The sequence below is a fragment of the Oncorhynchus masou genome, chromosome 17 (assembly GCF_036934945.1).
Source record: "Oncorhynchus masou masou isolate Uvic2021 chromosome 17, UVic_Omas_1.1, whole genome shotgun sequence".
Classification (NCBI taxonomy): Eukaryota; Metazoa; Chordata; class Actinopteri; order Salmoniformes; family Salmonidae; genus Oncorhynchus; species Oncorhynchus masou.
The window spans coordinates 12,294,297-12,309,450 of record NC_088228.1 but is presented as its reverse complement, the minus strand read 5'-3'; the positions used below and the strand labels follow the sequence as shown (position 1 = coordinate 12,309,450).

At 43.3% G+C, this 15,154-nt stretch overlaps 1 protein-coding gene across 1 annotated transcript; it reads right to left on the bottom strand.

Annotated features, from left to right (window-relative positions):
* Nucleotides 1-1,908: 1,908 nt before the first annotated feature.
* On the bottom strand, nt 1,909-13,009 carry LOC135558497 (uncharacterized). Its single transcript, XM_064992337.1, has 7 exons — nt 12,485-13,009; nt 12,230-12,393; nt 11,686-11,899; nt 9,535-9,712; nt 8,891-9,028; nt 8,654-8,735; nt 1,909-2,699 (listed from the first exon to the last, which is right to left on the bottom strand). Exons 1-4 carry the CDS (start codon nt 12,541-12,543, stop codon nt 9,667-9,669), a joined length of 483 nt encoding a protein of 160 aa, XP_064848409.1. The 5' UTR covers nt 12,544-13,009; the 3' UTR covers nt 1,909-2,699; nt 8,654-8,735; nt 8,891-9,028; nt 9,535-9,666.
* Between the last annotated feature and the right edge of the window lie 2,145 nt (nt 13,010-15,154).

Sequence of the window (15,154 nt, the reverse complement as noted above, 5' to 3'; positions counted from 1 at the left end):
GAAGTGTGTTGTAGTCAGCACAAATGACACAAAAGCCGGGAAGACTCCACAGTAGGTCAACATGTGACAACATAACATCTCAAAACATGGCCGACCCAGGAGCACACACACACACACACTTCAGTTCGCTCCTCTAGCAGACAAACACCCAATGTATTTGTGACATCTCTACCAAGACCAATAACACACTCTCAGGCATAGCAAACAGGAACCCTTTATGATGTCACAACATCTGTTGCCACGGTGCCCACAGAGGACCTTTTCCTTTCATGGTCAGTTTGACCAGGAGTGTTGTTTAAAGACCAGAGGGCTGTAAGCTAGGAGAACTGGGGGAGAGATAAGGACCTCTACCATCCTACGTTTCCATTGAGTCCATGTCCCAGACAGTGTGAGAATTTTGTATGCGCGTTGTGGGGACATTGTAAGAGCCTCCATTGTGTGAAGGCTTTGATAACATTTTCAGACAGGCGGGCGCTTGGCCGTACTCTTAGCTGTCAGATATACACGGTGTATATCTCAATTCATGGGATCTACAAAGTGTCAAAAGCGTTCGACAGGGATGCTGGCCCATGTTGACTCCAATGCTTCTCACACTTGTGTCAAGTTGGCTGGATGTCCTTTGGGTGGTGGACCATACTTGATACACACGGGAAACTGTAGAGCTTGAAAAACTCTGCAGCTTTGCAGTTCTTGACACACTTCAAACCGGTGCGCCTGGCACCTACTACAATACCCCGTTCAAAGGCACTTCAATCTTTTGTCTTACCCATTCACCTTCTGAATGGCACACATACACAATCCATGTCTCAATTGTCTGAAGGCTTAAAAAACGTTCTTTAATCTGTCTCCTCCCCTTCATCTACACTGACTGAAGTGGATTTAAGTGACATCAATGAGGGATCATAGCTTTCACCTGGATTCACCTGGTTTGTCTAAGTCATAGAAAGAGTTTCTCTCTCTCTCTCTCTCTCTCCCCCCTACAAATAAACAAATTAACCAGAATATTTCCCTCATAAAATAATATATTTTAAGTCACTGGGTTTAGAGAAGTAAAAATAATAGAGTGAAGTATTCTTTTAGGGATACTTCTGAAACCTGCGATTCAACATAGACCTACAGGCTGCATCTGCACCACATGCCAGTACAACCACATCCTCTTTACTGATAGCTGCACACGCACATCCTCAACCTCAGTGATTCACGATGGTGTGTGAGAGAGAGAACCAACCGTACATTGACATCACTAAACAGCTTGGTTAGGGATAGCGTGAAGAAAAAAGTCTACGCCCCAAAAACACACTTTTCTGCACACCATTTTCCAAACTAAGATGCAACCATTTAATTGCTTTTACATTACTAACATGTTAGTCACTGGAACACATAGTAACATGGGCCAGTTCTACTGCTTTTGGAGAAGAGTCACCTCAGTCACTTCTGACCTTTTGAAGAAAACAAAACCTACAGAGTGTGTTTGGATCGTATGGACATGTCCAGAGCCTAAATGCTCTTTCTATGGCCCCTAAATAGTGCTCATCATAGTTCGTATCACTGAAGGGTTCAATACAAGGCTAGTACATTTAGTTTGAAATGGTATTTCACTTCTGTTATCTATTTCACTTGCTTTGCCAATTTAGACATACGCTTCCAATGCCAATAAAGCCCTTTGAATTTAATTGAAAGAGACAGACAGAGAAAGAGAGAGACAGAAAGGGATAGACAGAGACAGAGACGGAGAAAGAGACAGACACAGAAAGAGAGAGACAGAAAGGGATAGACAGAGAGACAGAGACGGAGAAAGAGACAGACAGAGAAAGAGAGAGAGACAGAAAGAGACAGAAAAAAAGAGAACGAGAGCGAGAGAGACAATAATACAAACACACATCCCTAAACAGCTTGATTAGGGATAGCTTGAAGAAAAAACACAATGCATTTATTTTTGAATAACCTTCAGATACATATGGTACAGGCAGACAGTGGGTGGAGTCTGTGCAAACACATACAAGGGTGACACACATACACAAAGCTTTCACCTGGATTCATCTAGTCAGTCTAAGTCATAGAAAGAGAAAGAGTTCCTAATGTTTTGTACACTCAGCGTAGATAGCTTGGCTCCTTCACTCATGGCTATGGAGAGCTGTTTGAAGTTGGGATGGCGCCATCTTTGACGGCTTGAGTAGTATTTGTCATTGTCAAATACAAAAGTCAGTCAATTCTTAGTCATTTCTGACCTTTGAAGAAAACAAAACCTACAGAGAGTGTTTGGATCGTATGGACATTTCCAGAGCCTAAATGCTCTTTCTATGGCCCCTAAATAGTGCTCATCATAGTTCTTATCACTAAAGGGTTCAATACAAGGCTAGTACACTGATATCTCAAAGTGCTGTACAAAAACCCAGCCTAAAAGCCCAAACAGCAAGCAATGCAGGTGTAGAAGCACGGTGGCTAGGAAAAACTCCCTAGAAAGGCCAAAACCTAGGAAGAAACCAGGCTATGTGGGGTGGCCAGTCCTCTTCTGGCTGTGCCGGGTGGAGATTATAACAGAACATGGCCAAAATGTTCATAAATGACCAGCATGGTCAAATAATAATAATCACAGGCAGAACAGTTGAAACTGGAGCAGCAGCACGGCCAGGTGGACTGGGGACAGCAAGGAGTCATCATGCCCGGTAGTCCTGAGGCATGGTCCTAGGGCTCAGGTCCTCCGAGAGAGAGAAAGAAAGAGAGAATTAGACAGAGCATACTTAAATTCACACAGGACACCGGATAGGACAAGAGAAGTACTCCAGATATAACAAACTGACCCTAGCCCCCTGACACATAAACTACTGCAGCATAAATACTGGAGGCTGAGACAGGAGGGGTCAGGAGACACTGTGGCCCCATCCGATGACACCCCCCGGACAGGGCCAAACAGGAAGGATATAACCTGAAGAGGTTCTTCTTGTTTTCATTGTTGTGTCTCATAACGAGGACAACCGATGCCAGCTGTGGTGAGATGGCGTGGCACAGAAACCACTCACACTTCACACTCTCTCTCTCTCTTTTGCTTCTACCTCAAATCACACTGGGCCCTGCACCCTACATTAACCTAACCACTGTACCCAAGCATATTCAACTGTCTATACAAGCTCAAATCAATAGGCTAATTTTCTCCTACAATATATAGCTACGCTGGTTCAAAGTGTCTGAAATGTGACAGTTACAGTACATAGTCAAAGAATGACAACAGTAGGAAGGAAGTCAAAAACAGAAGACAATGACAATGGTTTATCTTCTACAAAAAACAAGTTAACAAGAATGTTTGCCTCATAAAATAATATATTTTAAATCACTGGGTTTAGAGAAGTAGAAATAGAGTGAAGTCTTATTTTAGGGATACTTCTGAAACCTGCGATTCAACATGTAACCTGGACAAAAGGCTAAATGGGATATATTAACATAGACCTACAGGCTGCATCTGCACCACATGCCAGTACAACCACATCCTCTTTACTGATAGCTGCACACGCACATCCTCAACCTCAGTGATTCACGATGGTGTGTGAGAGCGAGAACCAACTGTACATTGACACATCACTAAACAGCTTGGTTAGGGATAGAGTGAAGAAAAAAATGTGAGCCAAAAAAACCCCCACTTTTCTGCACACCATTTTCCAAACTAAGATGCAACCATTTAAATGCTTTTACATTACTAACATGTTAGTCACTGGAACACATAGTAACATGGGCCAGATACAGTACATACATGGTCATCCTCAACCTTAGTAATCCCCGATGGTGACAGGGGAGGGGGGGGGCAGAGCGAGCGAGAGAGACAGCAACACTGTATACTGTATATGCATAATGACATTTGAAATGTCTTCTTTTTGAACTTGTGGAATGTTTACTATTCATTTTTGTTTATCTATTTCACTTGCTTTGGTAATGTAAACAAATGCTTCCCATGCCAATAAAGCCCCTTAAATTGAAATTGAGAGAGAGAAAGAAAAAGAGGGGGAGGATAAGAGAGAGAGAGAAAAAGGACGAGACAGAGGCAAAAAGAGAGCAATAATATGACATTTGAAATGTCTATGTCTATGTCAGACATTTCTATACAAATGCAGTACAAATACACATCACTAAACAGCTTGATCAGGGATAACTTGAGGGAAAAAACACTGCATTTATTTTTGTATACCTTTCAGATACAATGGTACAGGCAGACAGTGGGGGAGTCTGTGCAAACACATACAGGAAGACACACACACACGCATGCACACACAAACAGTCACACAGTCACGCTAGCAGACTTTCACACACACAATGTACGTTTATTGCTCTTAGTAAGCAGCAAACCCTCCGCAGGCCTGTCTGTTCTTTCCAGACAGCTTTGTATGTAGCCTACTGTCTCCAAATAGCAAACCCACATTTGTACACCAAGTATTGTGTTCCCTGTCTGTGTGTGCAGTTTTTCCTGTCATGTCATGACACGATAATCTTACTTGATCTGTATTTCATTGTGTGTGTCTATTATTTCAAATAATGTTTTTCCTGTCATGTCATGACACGATAATCTTACTTGATCTGTATTTCATTGTGCTTGTTAACCTAGCTTGGGCTTGTTAACCTAGCTTGGGCTTGTTAACCTAGCTTGGGCTTGTTAACCTAGCTTGGGCTTGTAAACCTAGCTTGGGCTTGTTAACCTAGCTTGGGCTTGTTAACCTAGCTTGGGCTTGTTAACCTAGCTTGGGCTTGTTAACCTAGCTTGGGCTTGTTAACCTAGCTTGGGCTTGTAAACCTAGCTTGGGCTTGTTAACCTAGCTTGGGCTTGTTAACTTGCTTGTTAACCTAGCTTGGGCTTGTTAACCTAGCTTGGGCTTGTTAACCTAGCTTGGGCTTGTAAACCTAGCTTGGGCTTGTTAACCTAGCTTGGGCTTGTTAACCTAGCTTGGGCTTGTTAACCTAGCTTGGGCTTGTAAACCTAGCTTGGGCTTGTAAACCTAGCTTGGGCTTGTAAACCTAGCTTGGGCTTGTTAACCTAGCTTGGGCTTGTTAACCTAGCTTGGGCTTGTTAACCTAGCTTGGGCTTGTTAACCTAGCTTGGGCTTGTAAACCTAGCTTGGGCTTGTTAACCTAGCTTGGGCTTGTTAACCTAGCTTGGGCTTGTAAACCTAGCTTGGGCTTGTAAACCTAGCTTGGGCTTGTAAACCTAGCTTGGGCTTGTCAGCTTGGGCTTGTACCTAGCTTGGGCTTGTAAACCTAGCTTGGGCTTGTTAACCTAGCTTGGGCTTGTTAACCTAGCTTGGGCTTGTTAACCTAGCTTGGGCTTGTTAACCTAGCTTGGGCTTGTAAACCTAGCTTGGGCTAACCTAGCTTGGGCTTGTAAACCTAGCTTGGGCTTGTTAACCTAGCTTGGGCTTGTAAACCTAGCTTGGGCTTGTTAACCTAGCTTGGGCTTGTAAACCTAGCTTGGGCTTGCTAACCTAGCTTGGGCTTGTTAACCTAGCTTGGGCTTGTAAACCTAGCTTGGGCTTGTTAACCTAGCTTGGGCTTGTTAACCTAGCTTGGGCTTGTTAACCTAGCTTGGGCTTGTAAACCTAGCTTGGGCTTGTTAACCTAGCTTGGGCTTGTAAACCTAGCTTGGGCTTGTTAACCTAGCTTGGGCTTGTTAACCTAGCTTGGGCTTGTTAACCTAGCTTGGGCTTGTAAACCTAGCTTGGGCTTGTTAACCTAGCTTGGGCTTGTAAACCTAGCTTGGGCTTGTTAACCTAGCTTGGGCTTGTTAACCTAGCTTGGGCTTGTTAACCGAGGGTCATAAATAGCAGGTTTCAACTTTAATTCAGTCAAATCTACCATTTCCTCAGTAAAAAATAAAGTATGCATATTATTTAAATTAGTGACTATTAGTGACAATCATGCAGCTGATGATCTTAGTGAAAATATATAACTTCACTAGTTTTAACTTACCCTCGTTTCTAAGTTGAGTACAGAGCGTCTTTACCCCACGCATTTCATCTCTGAGTCCTAAAACTATCCAAATTCTACACTACTTTGTCCTTACTATGTAAACCCCTCTCCTAGTGCCAATTCCAAATGAGAAAGTTGGGCTGTCGTTTGGACCACTAATTTCTCCCGAGGGCTGGCAAGTTACCTTCTTCCCCTGGCAACATGACTGTACAGTTCTGCACATTGATGCCAAAATCATCAAAGTGAAGTTCAGGTCAAAAGTTTTCTACTAAAATTGATTAATTCATTTGAATTTAAAATATAACATCAATATTTTAAAAAAATCAGCAAAAAAAGAAACCTGCCCTTTTTCAAGACCCTGTCTTTCAAAGATATTTCTTAAAAATCCAAATAACTTTACAGATCTTCACTGTAAAGTGTTTAAACACCGTTTCCCATGCTTGTTCAATGAACCATAAACAATTAATGAACATGCACCTGTGGAATGGTCGTTAAGACAGTACCAGCTTACAGACGGTAGGCAATTAAGGTCCCAGTTCTGATAACTTAAGACACTAAAGAGGCCTTTCTACTGACTCTGAAAAACACCAAAAGAAAGATGCCCAGGGTCTCTGCTCATCTGCGTGAACGTGCCTTAGGCATGCTGCAAGGAGGCATGAGGACTGCAGATGTGTCCAGGTCAATAAATCGCAATGTCCATACTGTGAGACTCCTAAGACAGAGCTACAGGGAGACAGGGCGGACAGCTGATCGTTCTCACAGTGGCAGACCACGTGTAGCAACATCAACTTCAGTATGATAATGCACAGCCCCATGTCTCAAATATCTGTACACAATTCCTGGAAGCTGAAAATGGCCCAGTTCTCCAATGTCCTGCACACTCACCGGATGTGTCACCCATTGACCATGTTTGGGATGCTCTGTATCAATGTGTAGGACAGCGTGTTCCAATTCCCTCCAATATCCAGCAACTTGGCACAGGCATTGAAGAGGAGTGGGACAATATTCCACAGGCCACAATCAACAGTATGATCAAGTCTATGTGAAGGAGATGTGTCGCGCTGCACGAGGCAAATGGTTTATCACACCAGATACGGACGGGTTTTCTGATCCAAGACCCTATCTTTTTTGTTTAAAATATATTTGACCAACAGATGCATATCTGTATTCATGTTAAGTCCATAGATTAGGTTCTAATGAATTCATTTCAATTGACTGATTTCCTTATACGAACTAACTCAGAAAAAATCTTTGATATTGTTGCATTTTGAGCTTCTATATTTGTTCAATATTAGTACCAGACAAAAGTTTGGACACACCTACTCATTCAAGGGTTATTCTTTATTTTTTACTATTTTCTACATTGTAGAATAATAGTGAAGACATCACACCTATGAAATAACACATATGGAATCATGTAGTAACCAAGTGTTAAACAAATCAAAATATATTTTAGTTTTGAGATTCTTCAAAGTAGCCACCCTTTGCCTTGATGATAGCTGTGCACACTCTTGGCATTCTCTCAACCAGCTTCATGAGGTAGTCACTTGGAATGCATTTCAATTAACAGGTGTGACTTGTTCAAAGTTAATTTGTGTAATTTAATTTCTTCTTAATGTGTTTGAGCCAATCAGTTGTGTTGTGACAAGGTAGAGGTGGTATACAGAAGATATAAGATAAGTGGTGATTACAGAAATAAAGAGAACAGGTGATTAGGGAAAAAAGAGAAACAAAGTGAAAGAGGAACTGTGGAATAGATTGATATCCAAGAGCAGAGCAGTAGAGATAGAGAGAGACAGAGGAAACTGAGGAGAAAGACAAAGATAGTGACTGTGTGTGAGAGACTGACTGACAGACAAAGGAAGAAAGAAAACAAAAGAGAGCAAGAGACAGCAACAGAGAGAGAAAGAGAGACAGACAGAGACAGCAAAAGAGAGAGAGAGAGACAGCAACAGAGAGAGAGACAGCAAGAGAGAAATAGAGACAGACAGAGACAGCAACAGAGAGAGAAAGAGAGACAGACAGAGACAGCAACAGAGAGAGAAAGAGAGACAGACAGAGACAGCAACAGAGAGAGAGAGAGAGACAGCAAGAGAGAGAGACAGAAAAAGAGAGACAGCAAAAGAGAGAGCGACAAAGACAGCAACAGAGAGAGAAAGAGAGAGAGAGACAGCAACAGAGAGAGAAATAGAGACAGACAGAGACAGCAACAGAGAGAGAAAGAGAGACAGAGACAGCAACAGAGAGAGAGAGAGACAGCAAAAGAGAGAGACAGCAAAAGAGAGCGAGCGACAAAGACAGCAACAGAGAGAGAAAGAGAGAGAGACAGCAACAGAGAGAGAAAGCGAGAGAGACAGCAAAAGAGAGAGACAGAGACAGCAACAGAGAGAGAGACAGCAACAGAGAGAGAGAAAGAGACAGCAACAGAGAGAGAAAGAGACAGCAACAGAGAGAGAAAGAGACAGCAACAGAGAGAGAGGGAGAGACAGCAACAGAGAGACAGACAGCAACAGAGAGAGAGAGACAGCAACAGAGAGAGAGAGAGAGACAGCAACAGAGAGAGAGAGAGAGACAGCAACACAGAGACAGACAGAGACAGCAACACAGAGAGACAGACAGCAACAGAGAGAAAGAGACTGACTGAAACAAAGAAAGAGAGAAAACGACTGAAAGACACTACAAAGACCGTTGTTGGGCCCTGTTGTACCTGCCGTTCTCTCTCCTCCAGCTGCAGAGAGGAGACAGTGGCTTGCAGTCTGACCTCTGCCTGGACCCCACACCTGTGCCTCCTATAGAAGACAACACACAGGTCATCTTCTAGCCATAGTAAAATTAACAGAAATACCACACTTTGTTGTGTTATGGATACAACACAGAAAGAATGCATGGTTTCATTTGGGTATGTCCTTTTATAAACAGCAACAAAATGAAGGTTTCGCCTTGCCCCTGGCATGTTGGGTGATGCTTTCCATCGCTCTGCACAGGCTCTCACAGCAAGTGTATCCTGCAGCTCCCCAGCCGTCCTCTGGAGTTCTTGTGTTGTTCTCTCCCGAGACACAGGTGCTGGCTCTGCTGCAGAGTCCTGCAGCAATAGGTCAAAGGTCAGTTAGAGGGTGCCTACTCCTAGATGGTCAAATCAGATATCTGAAGCTGATCTGGGACCAGTTTATGGTTTCAGATGGTTCTGAAAGGTAACTGAAGACTGAACACCATGAAATGATGTTATGATGTTACTGGTGGTGTTTTGTCAGAACAATACTTCAGGTACGCAACCATCAATCTCTCCCTCCATTCATCAGTATAATACCATAACTCATCTCTCCCTCATCAGTATAATACCATAACTCATCTCTCCCTCATCAGTATAATACCATAACTCATCTCTCCCTCATCAGTATAATACCATAACTCATCTCTCCCTCATCAGTATAATACCATAACTCATCTCTCCCTCTCTCATACCTTCCTAAGAATCCTCCTTCCCATGTAGTTGTGCTTTTAGCAGGTCTAACCTGTCACTCAAAAACTCCACATGTAGAGACAAAACATGAGGTGATAGTCAACAGCCCTTCACATTTATCACTATACCAGAATGGAGAGTATGTGGTTTCCAGGGCCAACAACAACTCCAAATGAGTGTAGTGTGGCCTTTATGATGTCTGTCTCAGTCTTTAACCTCTTTCTCTGGTCCAGTCTGCTGTAGGGACTGACCCTTTTTGACTATCTCCAGGGTAAGGTCTCTGATGACCACGTCCATCTGGCCCAGCTGAGGAAGAGGAGGGAGACACACAGAGAGAGAGAGAAAGGCCTTATTTCTTATAATTCCATCCATTAAGACTTTGGTCATTCAAATGAAATATACTATGGCGTGCCACACAGTTAATGTTGCCACACACACACACTGGATCTGAAGGCATGTTATGTGGAGCTGGGGAACCTACCCAGAAGCACCGGCACAACTGAAATCACACACCCGCACTCAATTATTCCTACATATTTGGGCTGTGAAATCACTGTTCACCAGGGGCATATTCTATTTCAACCAGAAGATCTCATCTGATCACATCTGTGTAAAGGGCATTTTGTTTCACACACACACACACGAGGGAATCAAAGGAAAACTACTTGCGACTGTAATGCAGAGATGTTGTGTGCGTTTGAGATGAACTGCGTCGCAGTCTGAGTCACTGATCAACAAATCACCCTGCATCCTAAATAACTAGTCAGTGTGTAATCTCAGTTAACCCATAACAAAAAAATCTCACGCAATGTGGTCAGATGTTCATGTTTAGGTAGTTCTGTCCGGGAGAGATGAATCAGTGTGTGACCCAGATAAGTGATTCTGATCCCCTCAGGCAGCCTGTACTCAGTCACAGAACGTAGTCTTTTTGACGCATTTAGTTTAACTTCAACACTACTCCATCCATGCCTGAGGGGAGGAGTTACAGCACAGTAGCTGTTCAATAGGATTTACAGATCATCAGGTGTTGCTGTAGTTGTCATTATGTTTGAATGAGAGATGATCCACGTGTATACATGTCAAAGCTTCACAATAATCCCCATGACATACACCCGGTTAGAGCCCTTTGACAGTTTGTGACACTGTCAACTTGTCAAGTCATGTTGGCTGAGGGACAACTGTGTATTTGACAAAGATGTTTACCAAAGATGAAGTGGCTGGTTGGTATCAAACAGAGGTCATTAACTCCATACCAGACAGACAAGAGTGATATTGTATTTGGAATGGAGAACAGGACGTAAAATGTAATATCCTGTTCTGTGTCTCTAGGTACACAAAGAGATCATGTGTATCAAGTGATTTATGACTCATCACGGGTGCTTGATATCCGTGTGTGTGTGTGTGTGTGTGTGTGTCCAAAGCAACTGCTCTTTGTTCTCCGCACTGCGACAAAGCCTCAAAAGAAGACACAATTTATACATTATAAAAACAATACATTATGAAATATATAATACAAATAGAATGATCCATATTATGAATGACAGAGACCAACTCAGCCTGCCACTGTATAGTACAGTTAGCCTCCTCCTCTTGAAACGGAGGCTTTCCCTTGATGATGATGATGAAGACATCAGGATTCAGTGTAAATAGGAGCTACGTTTTCAGCATTGCACCTAATTCTCAACAAATAAGTTATGCACAGTACGTAATATGTACTTTTAAAAATAGTATATACATATTACACATATCATATTTCCTTTTTTATATAGTAAAAAAAATTACAGTAAAAAGACAAACAAGGTCATCCAAAATCAATGATTATTAAATCTGACCAAAGAATGTTTTCATTGTGTTAAAACCAAATCAAAACGCAGGACTTTGGAACCAGTCTTCCCAAATCGGTCTGTCAACGAAGTCGCAGACAACAAATCCACAGCGCTCGGCAGGTCAGCGGTTGCCATGGTTACACTGTCCATAGACAACACGTGTTACTTCCGGTGTGCTGGCAGCGCTTCTTCAATGAAATGTGTAATGAAATAGGTTTTAGAAATGAAATACCTTCACCTTCAAATCTCCATGCAGTCATTTTATTACATTTTCCCCTGACCGTACTTGGGGAGGGGGACTTTTGTCTGTTTGGAGATGATTTTGTTTAAGAAGCATTTCCTAAAGGTTTGAGGGGAAACCTGTCTTCTTCAATGAAGCAACAAATGGAGACCACCGGTCATGGGGTGTGTGTGTGTGTGTGTGTGTGTGTGTGTGTTGGCAGAGAAGCTCACCTGAGCTCGGCGGACAGTTTCTCCAATGAAATCTGTCTTTCATCTGCGCCAAGCTGCGTGACCTGTAACAGGTCTCTCAGCTCCTGTAGTTTCTCTAGGGTGTCGTGCATCTCATCGCGCACCTCCTGTAGCTGTCCCTCCAGATCCTTCACATGCTGCACAGAGGTCTGCCTGTCCTCCTCACAGCAGTGGAGCTTCTCCTCCAAGTCCACAACTGCAGGGGGGAGGAGAAGGGGAAGAGAAGGGGAGGAGAAGGGGAAGAGAAGGGGAGGAGAAGGGGAAGAATGGGAGGAGAAGGGGAGGAGAAGGGGAAGAGAAGGGGAAGAGAAGGGGAAGAGAAGGGGAAGAGAAGGGGAGGAGAAGGGGAAGAGAAGGGGAAGAGAAGGGGAAGAGAAGGGGAGGAGAAGGGGAAGAGAGGGTTTCCACAATGAACATTCTTTGTTCAGTTCTAGAATCACAGAAGTCTAAAGGAAATGGGCCCTAATAAATGAAGAAATGAAGAAAAAAGGAAGGATCTAAAATCCCCCCCCCCCCAGTGTCCTACCCGTGTCGTTCTTCTCCTCCAATAGGCCCTGGGTCTTCCGCAGGGTCTCCTCCACGTAGCTGAGCTGGGAGGAATTCATACTGGTGTCTCTCCGCAGCCTCTGCAGCTCCTGCTCCATGGATGACAGCTCCCCACGACACGTATTTATCTCATACGACAGCTGACTAGAATACACACACGTTAGTAGGCATATCCTCACATAGATCAAATCAAATACACTGTCACAGACATGCAGAGATCACACCGGGAACTCACACACATTCTAGACACCCTCCATCTGGCGTCCACCTAACAGTGCACAACCGTGCCCCCATAATGCTACTGCACTACCCGCAAAAAAACTCAGGATCTGTAGGACCTGGGACCAAATTAAAGTACTGAGTGACTTAAAACTAGAATACTGAGTAACTTCAAACTAGAATACTGAGTAATTTAAAATTAGAATACTGAGTAACTTAAGTACTAACTGACAAGTGTTAGAAGCATCTTCCATCCCCTGTATAGACTACATAGAAGAAGCAATGTTCTAAAGTGCTCCTCTATTCTCCGCTGTTAAACTCCACCCTGAGCACAGAAAACTCACTCTTCCTAGGAACGATGCTTCAGAGAGCAGAGCGCTCTATATATATATATATACACCCCATGAGAGTGGAGTGTGGGGGAGGAGATAGGGTGTGTGGGGGGTCATGAGGGAGAGGAGATGGAGGGGTTAGAGGAGGAGATGGGAGGTTAGAGGAGGAGATGGGAGGTTAGAGGAGGAGATGGGGGGTGGTGGGAGGAGATGGGGAGGAGATGGGGGTTAGGGGAGGAGATGGGGGGTGGTGGGAGGAGATGGGGGTGGTGGGAGGAGATGGGAGGTTAGAAGAGGAGATGGGGGTTAGGGGAGGAGCTGGGGGGTTAGGGGAGGAGCTGGGGGGTTAGAAGGGGGAGATGGAGGGTGGTGGGAGGAGATGGGACACAATAAGAACACTGGTTGTGGAGGCACTAGAGTCATGGGGCTGTCTCATTCTGTCAGCTCCTCAGGGGATAAGAATATCTCTCCCTCTCTCTCGCTTTGTTATAGGGTAGGAGCTGCTCTGTCTGACTGAACTCAAATGACACCCATTATACAACAGTGAACAGTTGGAGTCTACAAACATAAATTATTTTGTGGTCTTATCTGATGGTTTCTACCATGCCTTCAAAAAGTATTGACACCTCTTTACTTTTTAGACATTTTATTGTATCACATCCTGAATTTAAAATAGATTATTTTGAGAATGTTTTGACACTGGCCTACACACAATACCCCATAATGTCAAGAAAATGAAAAGCTGAAATGCCTTGAGTAAATATATATTCAACCCAATTGTTATAGCGAGCCTAAATAAGTTCAGGAATAAGATTATTTTAACAAGTCACATAAGTTGCATGGACTCACTATGTGTGCAATAATAGTGTTTAACATTATTTTTGAATGACAACCACACATACAATTATCTGTAGGGTCCCTCAGTTGAGCAGTGAATTCCAAATACAAATTCAACGCAAAGACCAGGGAGGTTTTCCAATGCCTCACAAAGTAGGGAAGTTATTGGTAGATGAGTCACTGCAAATATACAGGCGTCCTTCCCCACTCAGTTGACGGAGAGAAAGGAAATCACACGACTGCCCTCATTTCACCACGAGGCCAGTCGTAACTATAAAACACTTAGTGTTCTACTGTCACAGCCATTAAACTCTAAAACACCAACAACGTCACAGTTACTCCACAATACAACTCTAATTGACAGAGTGAAAAGAAAGAAGCCTTTACATAATAAAACATATTCAAAAATATTCCTCCTGTTTGCAACAAGACACCATAACAAAGGGATTGAACACATATTTACTCAAGACATTTCAGCTTTTCATTTTAAATTCATTTGTAAAAATTTGTAAAAACATAATTCCACTTTCACCCTAACAGTGAAATGCTTACAAGCCCTTAACCAACAATGCAGTCAAGAAAATACCTGAAAGAAAAGTAAGAGATAAGAATAACAAATAATTAAAGAGCAGCAGTAAATAACAAAAGCGGGGCTATATACAGGGAGTGCCGGTACAGAGTCAATGTGCGGGGGCACAGGCTAGTCGAGGTAATATGTACATGTAGGTAGAGTTTTCAAAGTGACTATGCATAGATAATAGAGTAGCAGCAGCATTGATGCAGATAGTCTGGATAGCCATTTGATTAGCTGTTCAGGAGTCTTACGGCTTGGGAGTAAAAGCTGTTAAGAAGCCTCTTGGACCTAGACTTGGAGCTCCGGTATCGCTTGCCATGTGGTAGCAGAGAGAACAATCTATGACTAGGGTGGCTGGAGTCCTTGACAATTTTTAGGGCCTTCCTCTGACACCGCCTGGTATAGAGGTCCTGGATGGCAGGAAGTTTGGTCCCAGTGATGTACTGGGTAGTACGCACTACCCTCTGTAGTGCCTCGCAGTCGGAGGCCGAGCAGTTGCCATATCAGGCAGTGATACAACCCGTCAGAACGCTCTCGAAGGCGCAGCTGTAAAACCTTTTGAGGATCTGAGGACCCATGCCAAATCTTTTCAGTCTCCTGAGAGGGAATAGGTTTTGTCATGCCCTCTTCACGACTGTCTTGGTGTGCTTGGACCAATGGGGTATTGTGTGTAGGCCAGTAACAACAAATCTCCAAATAATCTATTTTAAATTTAGGCCCAGAACCACCAAAATGTCTAAAAAGGGGTGTGAATACTTTCCATATTTTCAAGCATACCGGTGGCTGCATCATGTTATGGGTATACTTGTAATCGTTAAGGACTGGGGAGTTTTTCAGGATAAAACATTTACAGAATGGAGCTATGCACAGGCAGAATCCTAGAAGAAAACCTTCAGTGTTCTTCCTAACAGACACTGGAAGATGAAGTCCCCTAACCTAAAAC